Source organism: Lagopus muta, chromosome 3, assembly GCF_023343835.1.
Source record: "Lagopus muta isolate bLagMut1 chromosome 3, bLagMut1 primary, whole genome shotgun sequence".
In the NCBI taxonomy this organism is placed as follows: domain Eukaryota; kingdom Metazoa; phylum Chordata; class Aves; order Galliformes; family Phasianidae; genus Lagopus; species Lagopus muta.
Window position 1 is genome coordinate 72,316,624 of NC_064435.1, and position 13,468 is coordinate 72,330,091.

The following is a 13,468-nucleotide window of genomic DNA, read 5'->3' on the forward strand; positions in this document are numbered from 1 at the left end:
GGGCAGCCTGTTACAGCACTTTGCCACTCTCAAAGTAAAGAAGTTTTTCCTCAAGTTCAGACAGAACTTTCTTTTCTGTGTTCTAGTTTGTGCCCATTGCTCCCTGTACTCTTCTTTGGCACCACCAAAAAGAACCTGGCCCCACTCACTTGACTCTTTATAAGCACTGTTAAGATCCCCTCTTAGCATTCTGCAGGCTAAACAGCTCCATGCCTCTCAACTTTTCCTCACTGACATCCTTGGGATATGGTGTTATAGACTTACCCAGATCAGGCAGAAGAACTATCTGTCGGTAGCTCTGACCATGGCCTCCCTCTCCAGTGATTACTAAGACTCTTCCTTTTTTCCCAAGTGAGAAACTCAAGGAGAGACTCAACCATGAAGTGAGATGTGAGTTATATACGGCTTGATTGCACTTCAGTGTGCAAGAACCCCTCACTCCTCTGAAACATAAAGACAATCTTAAATTGTAGAGGATAAAAACCTATATTCTAATTCAAATTCCAAATAACTTTTAACTAGGATAGAAATATGCCCTCATCTACCAACCCTGAAACAAAGAGCAAGATGTCACTAAATATGAACTAGCCACTCACAAGTTACTTCTCAAACTACCTGAATGTCCTTATTAAAAAAAAAAAAAAATCAATCACAAGAGGCATTTGAAAACAACTATTTCGGTGATAGGTGAAAACATCCAATAAAGAAGCAAAATAGGGACCTCTGGGGACGGGGAGGATTAGGATGCAGAAGAGGAGAAGAAACCAAACCCAAGTACATTCTCCTGTTCAGTTATTCAATGGTTTAAGCCCAAAAACCAGAGCTAACCCCAGCATCGTTAGAGGTTATGTGGCACCAAAGCGTGCTGTTAATACTTCATATGCGTGAACAAACATAGAAAGTGATGTTTAGCAGAAACCCTGGGATTCTATACTAAAGGAACATTCAGCAACAACATGTATATTTTAGATAAAGTTAGCCATTAAGTTCAAATAAATATACTGATCCTGCAAGAGCGTTGAAGTTTCGCATTTTATCAGCTCCTCTCAGAAGTGAGATGATGCTTTGGGAAGCTTTCCACTGCAGTGCCTCACCCATGCTGATGAATACCAATGGCATGCAGTAGTTGCAAGGTAAAAAGGCAGCCTGAAACACTGCATTCATTATATCCAGCCCCTCAAGGTCACAGCCCCCTGAAAAGCAATCTCCAGCTTTTGCTTAGTCCACTCATTCACTCTGACCAGATATGTTTCCTTCCAGTAATCCTACTGTTATTAGCATGTGCTTTGATTTTTCTGCAGTTGTGACAGTACAAAATGAAGCATCTACAGAGCAAGGCATTTTTTCCTTCTTCAATTTTCGCAGAAATTACATTTAAGAAAAATTTACTCCTTTTTAGTTTTTTCACTAGTAAGCTAAAAAAATAACAAACCACAGCAACAACAAAAAGCACCAAACAGAAAAGGAGCAGGTATTTGTATCAATGCACAGAAATTCCACAACCCTTCTGCTGTCATTGATACTTTCACACTGCATGTTGGCATGAACTTCGTAATGCCATAGCACTTCCCATCTCGCATCTATAGAGAAACCCCCAAGGCAGGATATATCTGAAAGCAGCCCACAGATTTCCTGGGATGTACACCACCACACCTTCCCTTTTGGCTCAGAGCATCTTTTCAAAGCAGCTACAAATCTGCACTTCAGCTTTCATTTCCTCACTTGCAGGCACACCTAGAGATTTGACGCATTCACGTTCCTCATCCTTTTCTATTTTATTTTATTTTTAAAAGCAGGAATGAATGTTTCCTGTATCACTCTGGTGCTGATCGTAATTTTTTTATGCATGTTTACACAAGCTGGTAGCTGTTAAAAGAAAAAAACATCTACTCCAACCTAGTATAAAAAACATCAACAAAGACCAGTTGTTTCTACAGTTTAACATGTATGTGTTGCTTCATTTTGCAGGCTGATGGAAGATTTAATCTGAAACTAAACTACAAAGCAATTAGGAGATATTAACCAAACAGAAGCAGTTTGAAGCATTAACACCTGGCAAAATGAGCCTTTATCCTGAGATGAACAATGAGTCAAGCAAATGTATCTGGGCTGAGACTGCTAGACTGCTATTTCTTAAGTGCAAATGTATAACAGAAATTGGGCTGAACAGCTGAGCCCCTCATAGACTGAAAAGGACTTTCTTGGCCAAATGACTAATTACATTTTACTTGTTCCAGAGCTGCATCATCCAGACTCCTCACACCAAAGCTGTCCCTGGAGCTCAACAAGAAATGGAACATCCCTGCAGTAGAGATTTTTCCCTGCTTCTGGATCAGGCTAAAAAACAGAGCACATTGTCTCCTATGCGACCAACTTAGGCCTTGACACTAACCTCACTGTTTTGGTCTAGTTCCAGGGAGAAGATCCTGTTTCTTTCACATGAGGACCTACCACTGCGGACAGGCATTCACACCACCCCCAGTCTGGCAGTGCCCACAGAGCAAAGCTGCACTGCAGAGCTGCACTGCCTGGATTAGAGGGATAGACATGAGACCAGAGAAAGACATGGCAAGAGTGCAGCTGCTTTTAGACAGAAATATTCAAAAGCAAACTCCAACAGATGTCAAGGCTGGTGAAAATAAAGCAGTGACAGCTGAGACCTCAGGATGTGAAATGTACTTGCATACGAAGTCCAAAGATCTTTGTGGAGAGCTGAGTATGCACTGACATGCAGAGGTTGTGCTCCTGGGGAGAACGTGCCCAGAAGCAGGCATTTCTTTCCACTATGGCCACCTCACCTTCTAGACACTCTATTTTAGAAGAGTATCTAATGCCTTGGACTACCACAGGCCCCTATTAGGCAACAGACAGGCAACCACAGAATCAAAGCATATCCTGAATTAGAAGGGACCCATAAGGATCACTGAGTCCAACTCCCAGCCCCAAACAGCACCACACAAAATTCAAACCCTATACCTGAGAGCACTATCCAAATGCTCCTCCACAGCACTTGGTGCTGCGCCCACTGCTCTCTGGTGAAGAATTTCTCCTTGACACCCAGCTGCCCCCTCTGTGCCATTCCCTCAGCCCTGTTGCTGTCACACAGAGCAGAGCTCAGCCTTGCCGCTCCGCTCCCCGTGAGGAGCTACAGCTGTCATCAGGACTCCCCTCAGCTCCTCTGCTCTGTGCTGAGCAAATCAGAAGACTCAGCTGCTCCTCACACACCTTGCTCTCTAGGACTCTTCCCCATCCTCACAGCCCTCCTTTGGACACTCTCTACAGCTTTATGTGCTTCCTACACTGTGCACCCAACCTGCACACAGTGCTGGAGGTGAGGCTGCACAGCACATTGCAGAGTGGACAGCCGCTGCCCCCACCCTGCTGGCAGTGCTGGGCTTGGTGCACCCCAGGTACAGTTGGCTCTCTGGGCTGCCAGGGCACGCTGCTGCCTCAGAATCAATTTGCTGCCAACTAGAATCCCCAGATCCCTTTCCATGAGGGCAACATACATACAACATGCAACAACTTCAAGTCTGACAAAGACAAGCTTTTGTCCTGTTAGGGAAGTGCCCCAGTAGGCTTACACAGCTCAGTTCCTCACACACTGCCCAAAAGACCAGTTGGAATCCACAATGCAACAACCCTCACAGCAGACTTTCACAAATCACACTGGTTGTCCCTGGAGCCCGGAGAACTGTGATTTTTCCACTAGCTACCACTGAAAGTCTACGTAGTCCAGAGTGTCAACTTTTCACATAGCAATGTATTTTAGTTGGCGATGAATTAAGCCTGTCAATTCCTTCGTAAGAGTCAACCCAGACGATTCCACAAACATCCAGCTCCGACAGCAGGCTGCAGTTCCCTGGCTTGTGAAACCTGGGAGGACTTTATAAACTTGCCGCAACAGGGATGTTGCTTAAAGTTATTTATAAATAAGGTGACCGCACAGTAAACTTCAGCCAAATTAGCTGGTTACCTAAATTAAAATGCAAGTGTAATACTCAAAATGCAGTATTGGTGATTCTCAACAGCCCACATAAGTGCCTTCTCTTAAAAAAAGGCACTCTAAGGTGTATGGACCTTATAGTACCGAAATGCCTGCACAAGCTCAAACTGGGAAATTTCCACAGCTGCCTGACACAGTGCTATTAGAACATATTTCACCTTACATACTTACAATCAGATTTTTATGGCACTAAAGAATACAAGTCTAAAACAAATATAAATTTCTGCCTTTGCATAAACACTGCCAATATCTTTTGCTATTTTTCATACTAGTGATAAATTCATTCTCATTGCTTACAGTTATTACAACTATAAGTCAACAGAATAGCCTTTTTTTTTTTTTTTCAATAGATTGGGTAAAGTTATGTAAAATGAAATTATCTAAGTATGAAAAACAACTTTTCCATAAATGATTAAGTGTGCAACTGTGAAAGGAGGAAAAGTGTGTGGGTAAATCACTGTAGAATAGAATAGGATTGAAGAAATTCTCTTTCATCTGATGAGCACGTGCAGAATTTCAGCTGATGTGATTGGGACGCACACCTGCAAGTAAGTGCTTCTTAAACCCAGACCTCATTTTGGAAAAATGCTCCAGCCTGGTTACCCGGTGGGATGCCTGTCCATAATGGACAGCAGTGCCATTAAAAAAAAAAAATAAAACCTCTTGAAACATGATACTAATTAATTACTCAGATTGCTTTAGCCAAAAGTGTATTTTTATTCTTAAAAAGCAAAAAAACAACAAAACAGCCTGTTGTTATTAATCTCAGAGCAGAACATCTGAGAACCATCTTGTTCATTATTACCAGAAAATCCAACCCCGCATGGCAGTTCTGCTCAATCTGAAGCCCCTGCAGTGTTGCTTAATGCTTTGACAACAGGAATCATGAAAAGCTACTTCCACTTTACTGCAAACTAATGTTGCAGTAGCAGTGTTGTTCCTCCCCTGCCAGATCCATATTACCTTCTTTCAGTGGCCAATCAGAAATATTTGGCTTCAAACACAACCACTTTGCTTTACAAAGAAGTCATAAGTAATATGAAATGAAAGAACTTTATGCTTACAGCACATGCTGCCTTTAGCCCCATAATCAGCATATGAAATACACTGTTCTACAGGGAGGAAGATTTCCTCATCTATAAGGAAATAAATTTTGAGACTTTGGAGTTCTACACAAGTTTCACACACGGCATCAGAAAATATTACAATACAAACAAGGTCTATACGCTTGCTCCTTCACCAAGGAAGATAACAAGCACTTGGCCACTTCAGGAGGTAGATCAGGCTTTATTTGCAAAGCCGAAGAGCAGATACTCAGTACTGCATTTGTCAGAAACAGTAAAACCATTCATATTAGAAATTTCTAAGAGCTACTGTTTCTTCAAAGAGCAATGGTGCTGGTCACGTTCGCAGTACTGCTACTTACTCCCACAGCAGCATGAGGGCCAGCACCTCATGCACCACATCTCCGTCCCAAAGGAGCTTAAAACCAGAGGCTGGAAATGGAAAATCCTGCAGCTGTCTTATGCAACAAGGGAACCACGGTGAAAACAGATTCATTAACTTGTTGAAGGCTGTAAGTCTTGGAGAGAGCCTGCAGTGAAACTACCCAAATCCCATGATAGCATTCACATGACATCACCTTCCCTCTTACTCACAGGCTGACTGCTCTTCCTACAGCTTCCCTGTCATTTCAGGTATCAACTTGTCCCTCTTTTCAAGAAGTTGACTGTATTTTCATCATTCTACCTACTCATGCACATGACAAACACAGCTAAACTTTGACAGAGCGTTTATCATTTAGTTGAGATCTGTTAAAGTGCCTATAAAATATTGTTTGGGTCACATTTTAAGCTCCCTTTCATCTCTGGATAGCCAACAGCATGTTCATGCACAAATATGACCATCAGAACTTCTGTCTATATTATCATGACAGTATGTGTGTATCTGAAGTTTTCTTCTAGGAGTTAAATTTCCACACACATTCACATAAGAAAGCTCCTATTTGTAGACAGAATCTGTACCTATATATAAAAGCATGCAGACATACATGCTTAGTTTTAATTCCTTAAGATCACATTGGGACTCATTCCATAAATGCACCTGATTTTCAGAGGTAATACGCAAATTCAGCCAACTTTTTGTTTGTCTGGTTCCTTAACACATATATTGTCCAGGTCTATCCCTCAGATAATACTGTACTTATCTTTTTTTTTTTTTTTTTTTTTTTTTTTAAGATTATTTCTATTAATGTGTCCATAAACTAAATATGTGATTACATCCACTGGCCTTCTGCCACAAAATGAAATTTTTAGAAACTGTTTTTGTTTTTTTTTCCCCAGCAAACTCAGTCTCTAATATTCAATAAAGAGCACAAACAGCTAATGATTCATTCTAACAGCATACACATTCACACCCTCTATTCTTGAGACAGATGTGTGAATAACACAGCCAATACTACACCACAGACGTTGAACATGCCCTATAAAACTTAATTATTACTTCTACTGTACACAACAATGAACAATGTATAATAAACATAACATCACTTCTCCCTACTCATTTCAAGGAGAGGGCAACATCCAACATCCTCTTCCTCTTCAAACAAGTTTTCTACACAATGTCTCTAAGTTAAGGTTACTCTTTTTCTACTAACAGCAGCTTTCATGATACCATCTGGTGCCTGAAATACACAGGATGGCATGTAATTACCCTTACCCACAACTAACAAATCAATTTCTTCAACCGAGTTACAAAATACAGAAGACACCTCTCCCTCTACTCCTGACTCTGTATACTGCTCCACTTCCTTTCTGCTAAATTAAAAAAAGCATTATTGAAACTAAGTCTTCCATGAGCCAATACGGTATCAACATTTTTCACTGCTTTAAAGCCGATCATTTCTTAAGGCTAGCTTCCTAAAATGCTTAAAAAAAAAAAAAAAAAAAAAAAAAAAAATGCTGACAATCTCCACTACAGTGGAGTAGTAGCCATTCTTCCCTCAATATGCACCTTGCAGAACACCAGTAAGGAGGTGGCTTAATAATTTTGTCAAAAGAAAATGAGTTCGAGGAAAAAAAAGCCATCAAAAAACAAAACCCTCATTCTAGCTTTCCAGGAATATGCCTGCAATAAGAGAAGTTCTACAGTCAGCATACAAATCAACAATATTGACATGGGTTAAAAAATGGCAGTAAGTTAGACAAGTCATTTGCTAACAAAGCCACATCTGTACAGGGAAAACAGAGAGCCAATTGTGATGGGGACTTCCTGTCCTAATTCTTGATGGTATGAACATGGCAGCAGAACCACATCAGTTCTCCTGATTAGAAGAGTCAAAGCAGCAGGCACTATGTGGGACTACACATTCCATTATCAGCTTACAAATTACAGCAGTAATGCAGAAGAGTACTTTGGTATGCATTTAGCTGCAAGTGTAAGAGTAGCTCTATAAAAGTTATGAGTTCTTGAATTGTGGGCATTACTACTTAAATGTAATTTGTCCCAAGATCAGCAGTAATTACCTACTGAACCTTAGTCATTTTAATCAACTACTCTTTGGTAAAGTTTTGAGGGTTCCCTGAGTCACCCAAAGCAAGCCTGGACTGTGTAAGAAGCCAAGTAACTTGTATCCAGCTAGAAACCACAACAAAAGGGATTTGAGACCATGCTGAATATTAAGTACATTGAGACACATAATTCCATCTCTGAATTAGAGAAAAGTCACACATTCACCCAGACACTATCAGCTATGCTGAATTGAGATCTCCTTACTTCACTTAAACAGAGCAACTATTGAAGCTAAATCTTCAGAGAAAATACTACATACACATTCCGATACTATACAAGTCCAGACATCACATTTTATAAAACTAAACTCCAGCATTTTCTGTTACTGCTTATTTTGGGTTCATTAGCTGTAGCCATGATCTCATAACTTAGCTTTGGAGCACTGAAACCCTAGAAATCTGCTGCCCCTTTAAACCTACCAACATACACGCCTGCAGTTCTTCAACTACTTCCTCCTCCTGCACAGCCAGCAGCACTATAGCAGCAGCTTGTTCGGGCACTGCCAACGGCTGCTGATAAGAGATGTGAGGCTCAGGGCAGGGAGCAGTTCACATGACTGCAATTCAGAAGAGACCTTTGTAGCAGCCCATGCTGCAGGAAGTTGCATGAGAGCTCTTCTGTAAGGTGGAGCTGAAGCAAGCAAGACATGCCAAGCTGAACTTCATTTGACTCAGGATATCCCTAAGTGCCACTGCATCTTCACAAGCACTTTTACTATTATATTCCAAAACAAGAACAGGTAACATGTATGTAATGAGAAGCGTGACAAACCCACAGACCTACTCAATGCTAAAGGAGGAAGAAGATATGACTGAAAAAGCATCAATGCTTGGTCAGTCAACAGACAAGAAGCCTAAGTCTGAAGATGAAAGCCCTAACTCTGCACCAGAGAAATCAAAGACTGGTTAATTATTATTTAGCTCTTCATGCAAGCCCGGAAGTTCCTCACTTAATTATGCTGAAACACAACTTAGGGCACAAGGCAGCTGATTCGTTGAATGAAGACTTTAAACTGAGAACATGACTTGTGGGAGCAGCACTGTATGTAGGGCAGGGGAAGAAATCAAGATATCTGTACTGTGTAAGGTGCCCTGAGACATCCTCAGGAGGAGTTCAACACTAAATCCCAAGGACAAAACCTGCATCTCCTTGAAAGCAATTTCCAAACTGCTGGGGTCCAAGAACAGCCATCAGGGGGATCACTGCCTAACACATGGCGATCCTCCACCCCAGTGCTTTGGCGCACATCCCCAGAGAGCTGAAGGCAGGCAGGAAGAAAACCAGCCGCAAGACAAGAGGTTGCAAAGCTGGTGGTATTTCTGCTGGGAATGCAAGCCACTAGAAATGAACTGATACATAAAATTCCTTCATCTATTTCATAGTGGAACAAAATAGCCACTTAAGCAGGTATTCTTGAAGAGGACCAGTTTTCTTTGTGCAGAAAAAAAGAGAAGCTATTTTTAAAGCTATCTAGAAAAATGGTGTGACATAGCGTACCTGTTTTCACTACATGCTGCAGATGAAAAAATAGAACAACCTCTCATCCATTTGAAAGCCTAACAAGTAACTTGTTTTTACTTATTTATAGCTACTAATGGTTACCACTTCTGAACTTATTTTTTCCTTCCCAATGAGTCACATTTTCAGTAGGGAAACTAAGCTGTCAGCCACTAAGGTTCTTCGGTTATTTTTGCTCAGTACGCTTTGAGATGTCAGCAAACTTCCAGGGCTTCAAAAAATAAACAAAACAAATAAAAGTAAGGCTTCTTAATTGTTTCAGTCAATTCCAACTACAAAAAGTCAGAAAAAAGGAGCACTTAAGCAAAGCAATTGCTTTTTTGTTTTTAAACAATCCTGACATAAGTCATTGTTACATAGTTTCTCCAAGTTATGCGGTCATTTCCGCAACTGTGTCAAATCATTAACATAAACATAATAGATGAAAGCAAATACATGCAAAATACAAACATGTTAGCTGACTAACATCAGCATTAGCAAGGAACAAGAGCATAAACATCATATTTTAGATCTGTTCGGGCAATGAGTAAAAGGTTCTATTTTTCTGCATACCTCTCCTCTACACTGGTACAAGAAAAGAACCAACAGCACAAAGCATTGCAGCAGGATTTCAATAAAATCAACAAGCCAAATAAATACACACATCCATAAAAGAAGAGACCATTTATAAAGCCACAGCTTTGACCTTATTAATGTAGACTTTTTTAAAGCACACAAAAGGACCATCCTAGCTTTCAGATATCGTGAGACCTTTCCATAGGTGAAGATGCAAACAAGAAGGTTCCCAGTGATCAAAGGCCTCTGGCAAAACACTCACCATGCTGCAAAGAACTCTCAAAATTTCTCCCTCTTCTAACAATTGCAAAAATTTGATTGAAAAATCAAACAAAACAAAAAAAAAAACACCAATAACAACCGCTCTTCTGAAGAGAGTAAGCAAGGATTAAACTCACTGCTTACAAGTAACTCTGTTACAGCATCTAGAACAAAGTTAAGGGAAAATACAATTGCATGAGAACAGTAAAACTTTCAGTGCCAATAAAACTAAAAGGAGTAATTTCTTGCTCCAGTACTGTTATCACTAATACAGCAGTACTAGCACGCTAAAGTTGCAATTTTTAGAGCACTTAGGACATAGGTCTCATTTCAGCACTTTCTTGAGGATAACCTCACATTTCTCCAATAAGCCTCTGTAAAGCTATCCAAAAGCTATCCAAAAGCATGCCATCATTCAACACCACAAATAGAAGAAAAAGACTCTAAAGGACAATCCTAAGAAGCACAACTTCTCAAAAAAAAATTTATACCATTGGAACCAGCTCTGCAGTGACTTTGACCCACTATGGCCACTCAGACTACGTAAAGGAACTGAACACTTTTCAAAATCAAGCATTAGCAAGCTTGATAGATAAGCTTGATAGATAAGAATTTCAACAGGTAGCACATAAGCTCAAGAATTTGGAATTCGTTATTACAGCTTGTATTTGTCAGTTCCAGAAGCAGCTGGAACACAGTAAGTCTCCAGTTACTATCTGAATAAAAAGGATCCCCTGACTAACATTCTTCATTGAACACCACATGAAGAGCTCTAAGAAACGGGCGGTTGACAAAGGACCAAGCCCAAAAGGAATAATAGAATCATAGACTGTCCTGGATTGAAAAGAACCACAATGATCATTTAGTTTCAACCCCCTGCTATGTGCAGGGTCACCAACCACCAGACCAGGCTGCCCAGAGCCACATCCAGCCTGGCCTTGAATGCCTCCAGGGATGGGGCATCCACAACCTCCTTGGGCAACCTGTTCCAGTGTGTCACCACCCTCTGAGTGAAAAACTTCCTCCTGATACGTAACCTAAACCTCCCTGTCTCAGTTTAAAACCATTCCCCTTGTCCTATCACTATCCACCATCGCAAACAGCTGTACCCCCTTTTGTTTACATGCCCACTTCATGGGTGTTACTGGAAGGCCACAATGAGGTCTCCCCAGAGCCTTCTCTTCTTCTGGGCTAAACTAGCCCAGCTTTCTCAATTCTTCTTCATAGGAGAGGTGCTCCAGCTCTCTGATCATCTCAGTGGCCCTCTTCTGGACCTATTCCAAGAGTTCCACCTCTTTCTTGTGCTGGGTGCCCCAGGCCTGGGAAAAATACATAGATCTGGGCATCACTTTCTGTCTTCCACCAGCTATGGACAGCATCACCTTAACTGCTTCTTAGGAATGCTTCCTTCTGACAAGGCTGTGACTACAAAGTAAAAGTTTAACACAAGCATTTAAATACACTGCAATTATGCTTATTCACAGGCTTTGTATAAAAGACTCAGGGAGTTCACTACTGCACCCAGGCTGGAGTCATTTAAGGTACTGAATCACCCAGGCAAAATGGTACACATTAACACCGAAATTAGGAAGAGAGGCTCTCAAAACTGCAAGAGAATTGCCCTTTTGCTGCAAATGCTATGCAGCTCTAAGTCAAAATCCCATCTGCCATCTGCTCCAACTTTTCAGATTTGGCGTGAAAACTATTGGAAATCTAACTGCAAGGGTTGAAAGAGGGCTGCTGCACACATTATATTTCATAGCATAGATTTGCTGCGCTGAATAATTTGTTTATTCCTGAAAATAGATTACTAAATATCACATGGCAGAAGGCGACTCTCAGTGCTTAAACAACAAAGAGCTCACTTTATCAGATATTCGTTCTGGTATACTCTTTGAAAAGAAACAGGAAATGCCATCCTTCAAAGCCCCACTGTAAAAGCCACGCTGACTTTCTTCTGAGGAATATACGAGACTCAATCATTACACAGAGTAAACAAACCTATTCATTGTACTTATCACCAGAAAGCTGTAATAAGGAGATAAACTGAATTCCCGCAGCCACATCTATATTTAATAAGGGGAAGAGATCCAAAAAAGACCAACAAGACAAGAAGTCTGACCTACAGAATCCCCGTCTATTTCTTGTCCTGGCGTGAACCCCACAGCCCTGCCAACTTGGCTTCTTCCTGAAGCAAATAAAAATATAGCCTAACCAAGATACACAGTTCTTTTCTGAGCCACTGAAGTGGTCAAACTGAAGTGATCTCTTTATGTAGTCCTCTGCTACTGCAAACTGCACAGCTTTGTAGAACAAAGGAGTTTGGCTTTTCCTCAGGATAAACAAGTCTGTAAGGAAAACAATCCCCTACCTCTCAACAAATGCATTTAGCTTCACCTGGGTAAACATTCTGATGACGTGCTAAACAGCAGCAACTAAAATAGGACTAAATCACCTGTTTCTTTTAACACTGTAAACATTAATATGTTTTGAAAACAAGGAATAAACTTCTCATATCTCCTAGTGCCAAGACAAGGGCCAATTTCTCTGAAGACAAAGGGAAGGCATGAGAATCCTTCCAGATAAATTCTGAATTTCTGATATTGAGTTCAGGAAGAAAGAGCATTTACCTATATATTGCACAACACAAAAAATGCAATATCGACAACAGTACCATTTTCAGAATCCAGCACTGCATCAACAGCTAAAAGAATGTTTTCTCCAAGTGCTGCAGAACTGATGGAGTTCTTCACAGCCTTCTGAAGGTGTGCAAGGCTCTGAAGGAAGAAGACCTAGGGACTTCCAGTACTCACATCAATTACAACTTTCAAAAACACTCAGCTTTGTAATTCCAGCTGAAGTTAATGACAGCTTCAACTCAATCCCAGCATAAAGGCAGACAAGCCATAAGAAAAAGCCCTTGGGTAAACTTGTTTAGGGTGGGAATGCTCTATGCCCCCAAGGGAAAGCCAACAACCAAGTGTTTCTGCTGAGGCACGCGGCATCCCCTGCAAGGACATTCTCCAAAACAAAACAGAGAGAGCCTTATATTAACACACTGTCCTATCACCTATAATAAAGGATTATTAACAGTTTCCAGGAACATATAGGAAGAATCAACACTAACACATCAAAGTGCATGTAGCCTTTTATTTCCTGAGCCATCCAACACAATGATTTACCCTTTGCGTGCCATTACCAGGATCACCTGTGAAGACACAGCTCAGCTCCTGAGGCCTGCTGCTAAGCTTTCCCCTCTTCTTCTTCCTTCCGTTTGGGATAAAACAGAACCAAAACCCAAATAATTTCACAGAACAATTGAATTTAAGAGAACTCTTCAATATTCACCTTTGCTCAGTATTTACTAAAAAATCTCTAGCAAGGCTCTCCAAAAGGTCAGGATTACATACTTTCAAAAATACAGCCTGACACTACAAGCCTGGCAAAATTTCTCAGTAAAGCAGAGGAAGTATATGCAGCATATGTACGTATGTGCATTATTTGCAGAAAAATGCATTGACATACAGCTACAGGAAGCTTATTCAATTCTGAAGTCCA

The 13,468-nt window shown here is 40.8% G+C and overlaps 1 protein-coding gene across 2 annotated transcripts in view; it reads right to left on the bottom strand.

Moving 5' to 3' along the window:
- MYO10 (myosin X) overlaps positions 1-13,468 on the bottom strand; it is a 150,963-nt gene that overhangs the window by 129,028 nt on the left and 8,467 nt on the right. Inside the window, exon 1 of one of the 2 annotated variants that reach the window (XM_048940860.1) lies at positions 7,996-8,016. The exons of the other annotated variant lie outside the window; for it this stretch is intronic. Within the exon in view, the coding sequence (XP_048796817.1) occupies positions 7,996-8,001 (6 nt within the window). The 5' untranslated portion in view covers positions 8,002-8,016. Of the gene's footprint in view, positions 1-7,995; positions 8,017-13,468 lie in introns of those variants that run through there. 2 annotated transcript variants of the gene reach the window in all.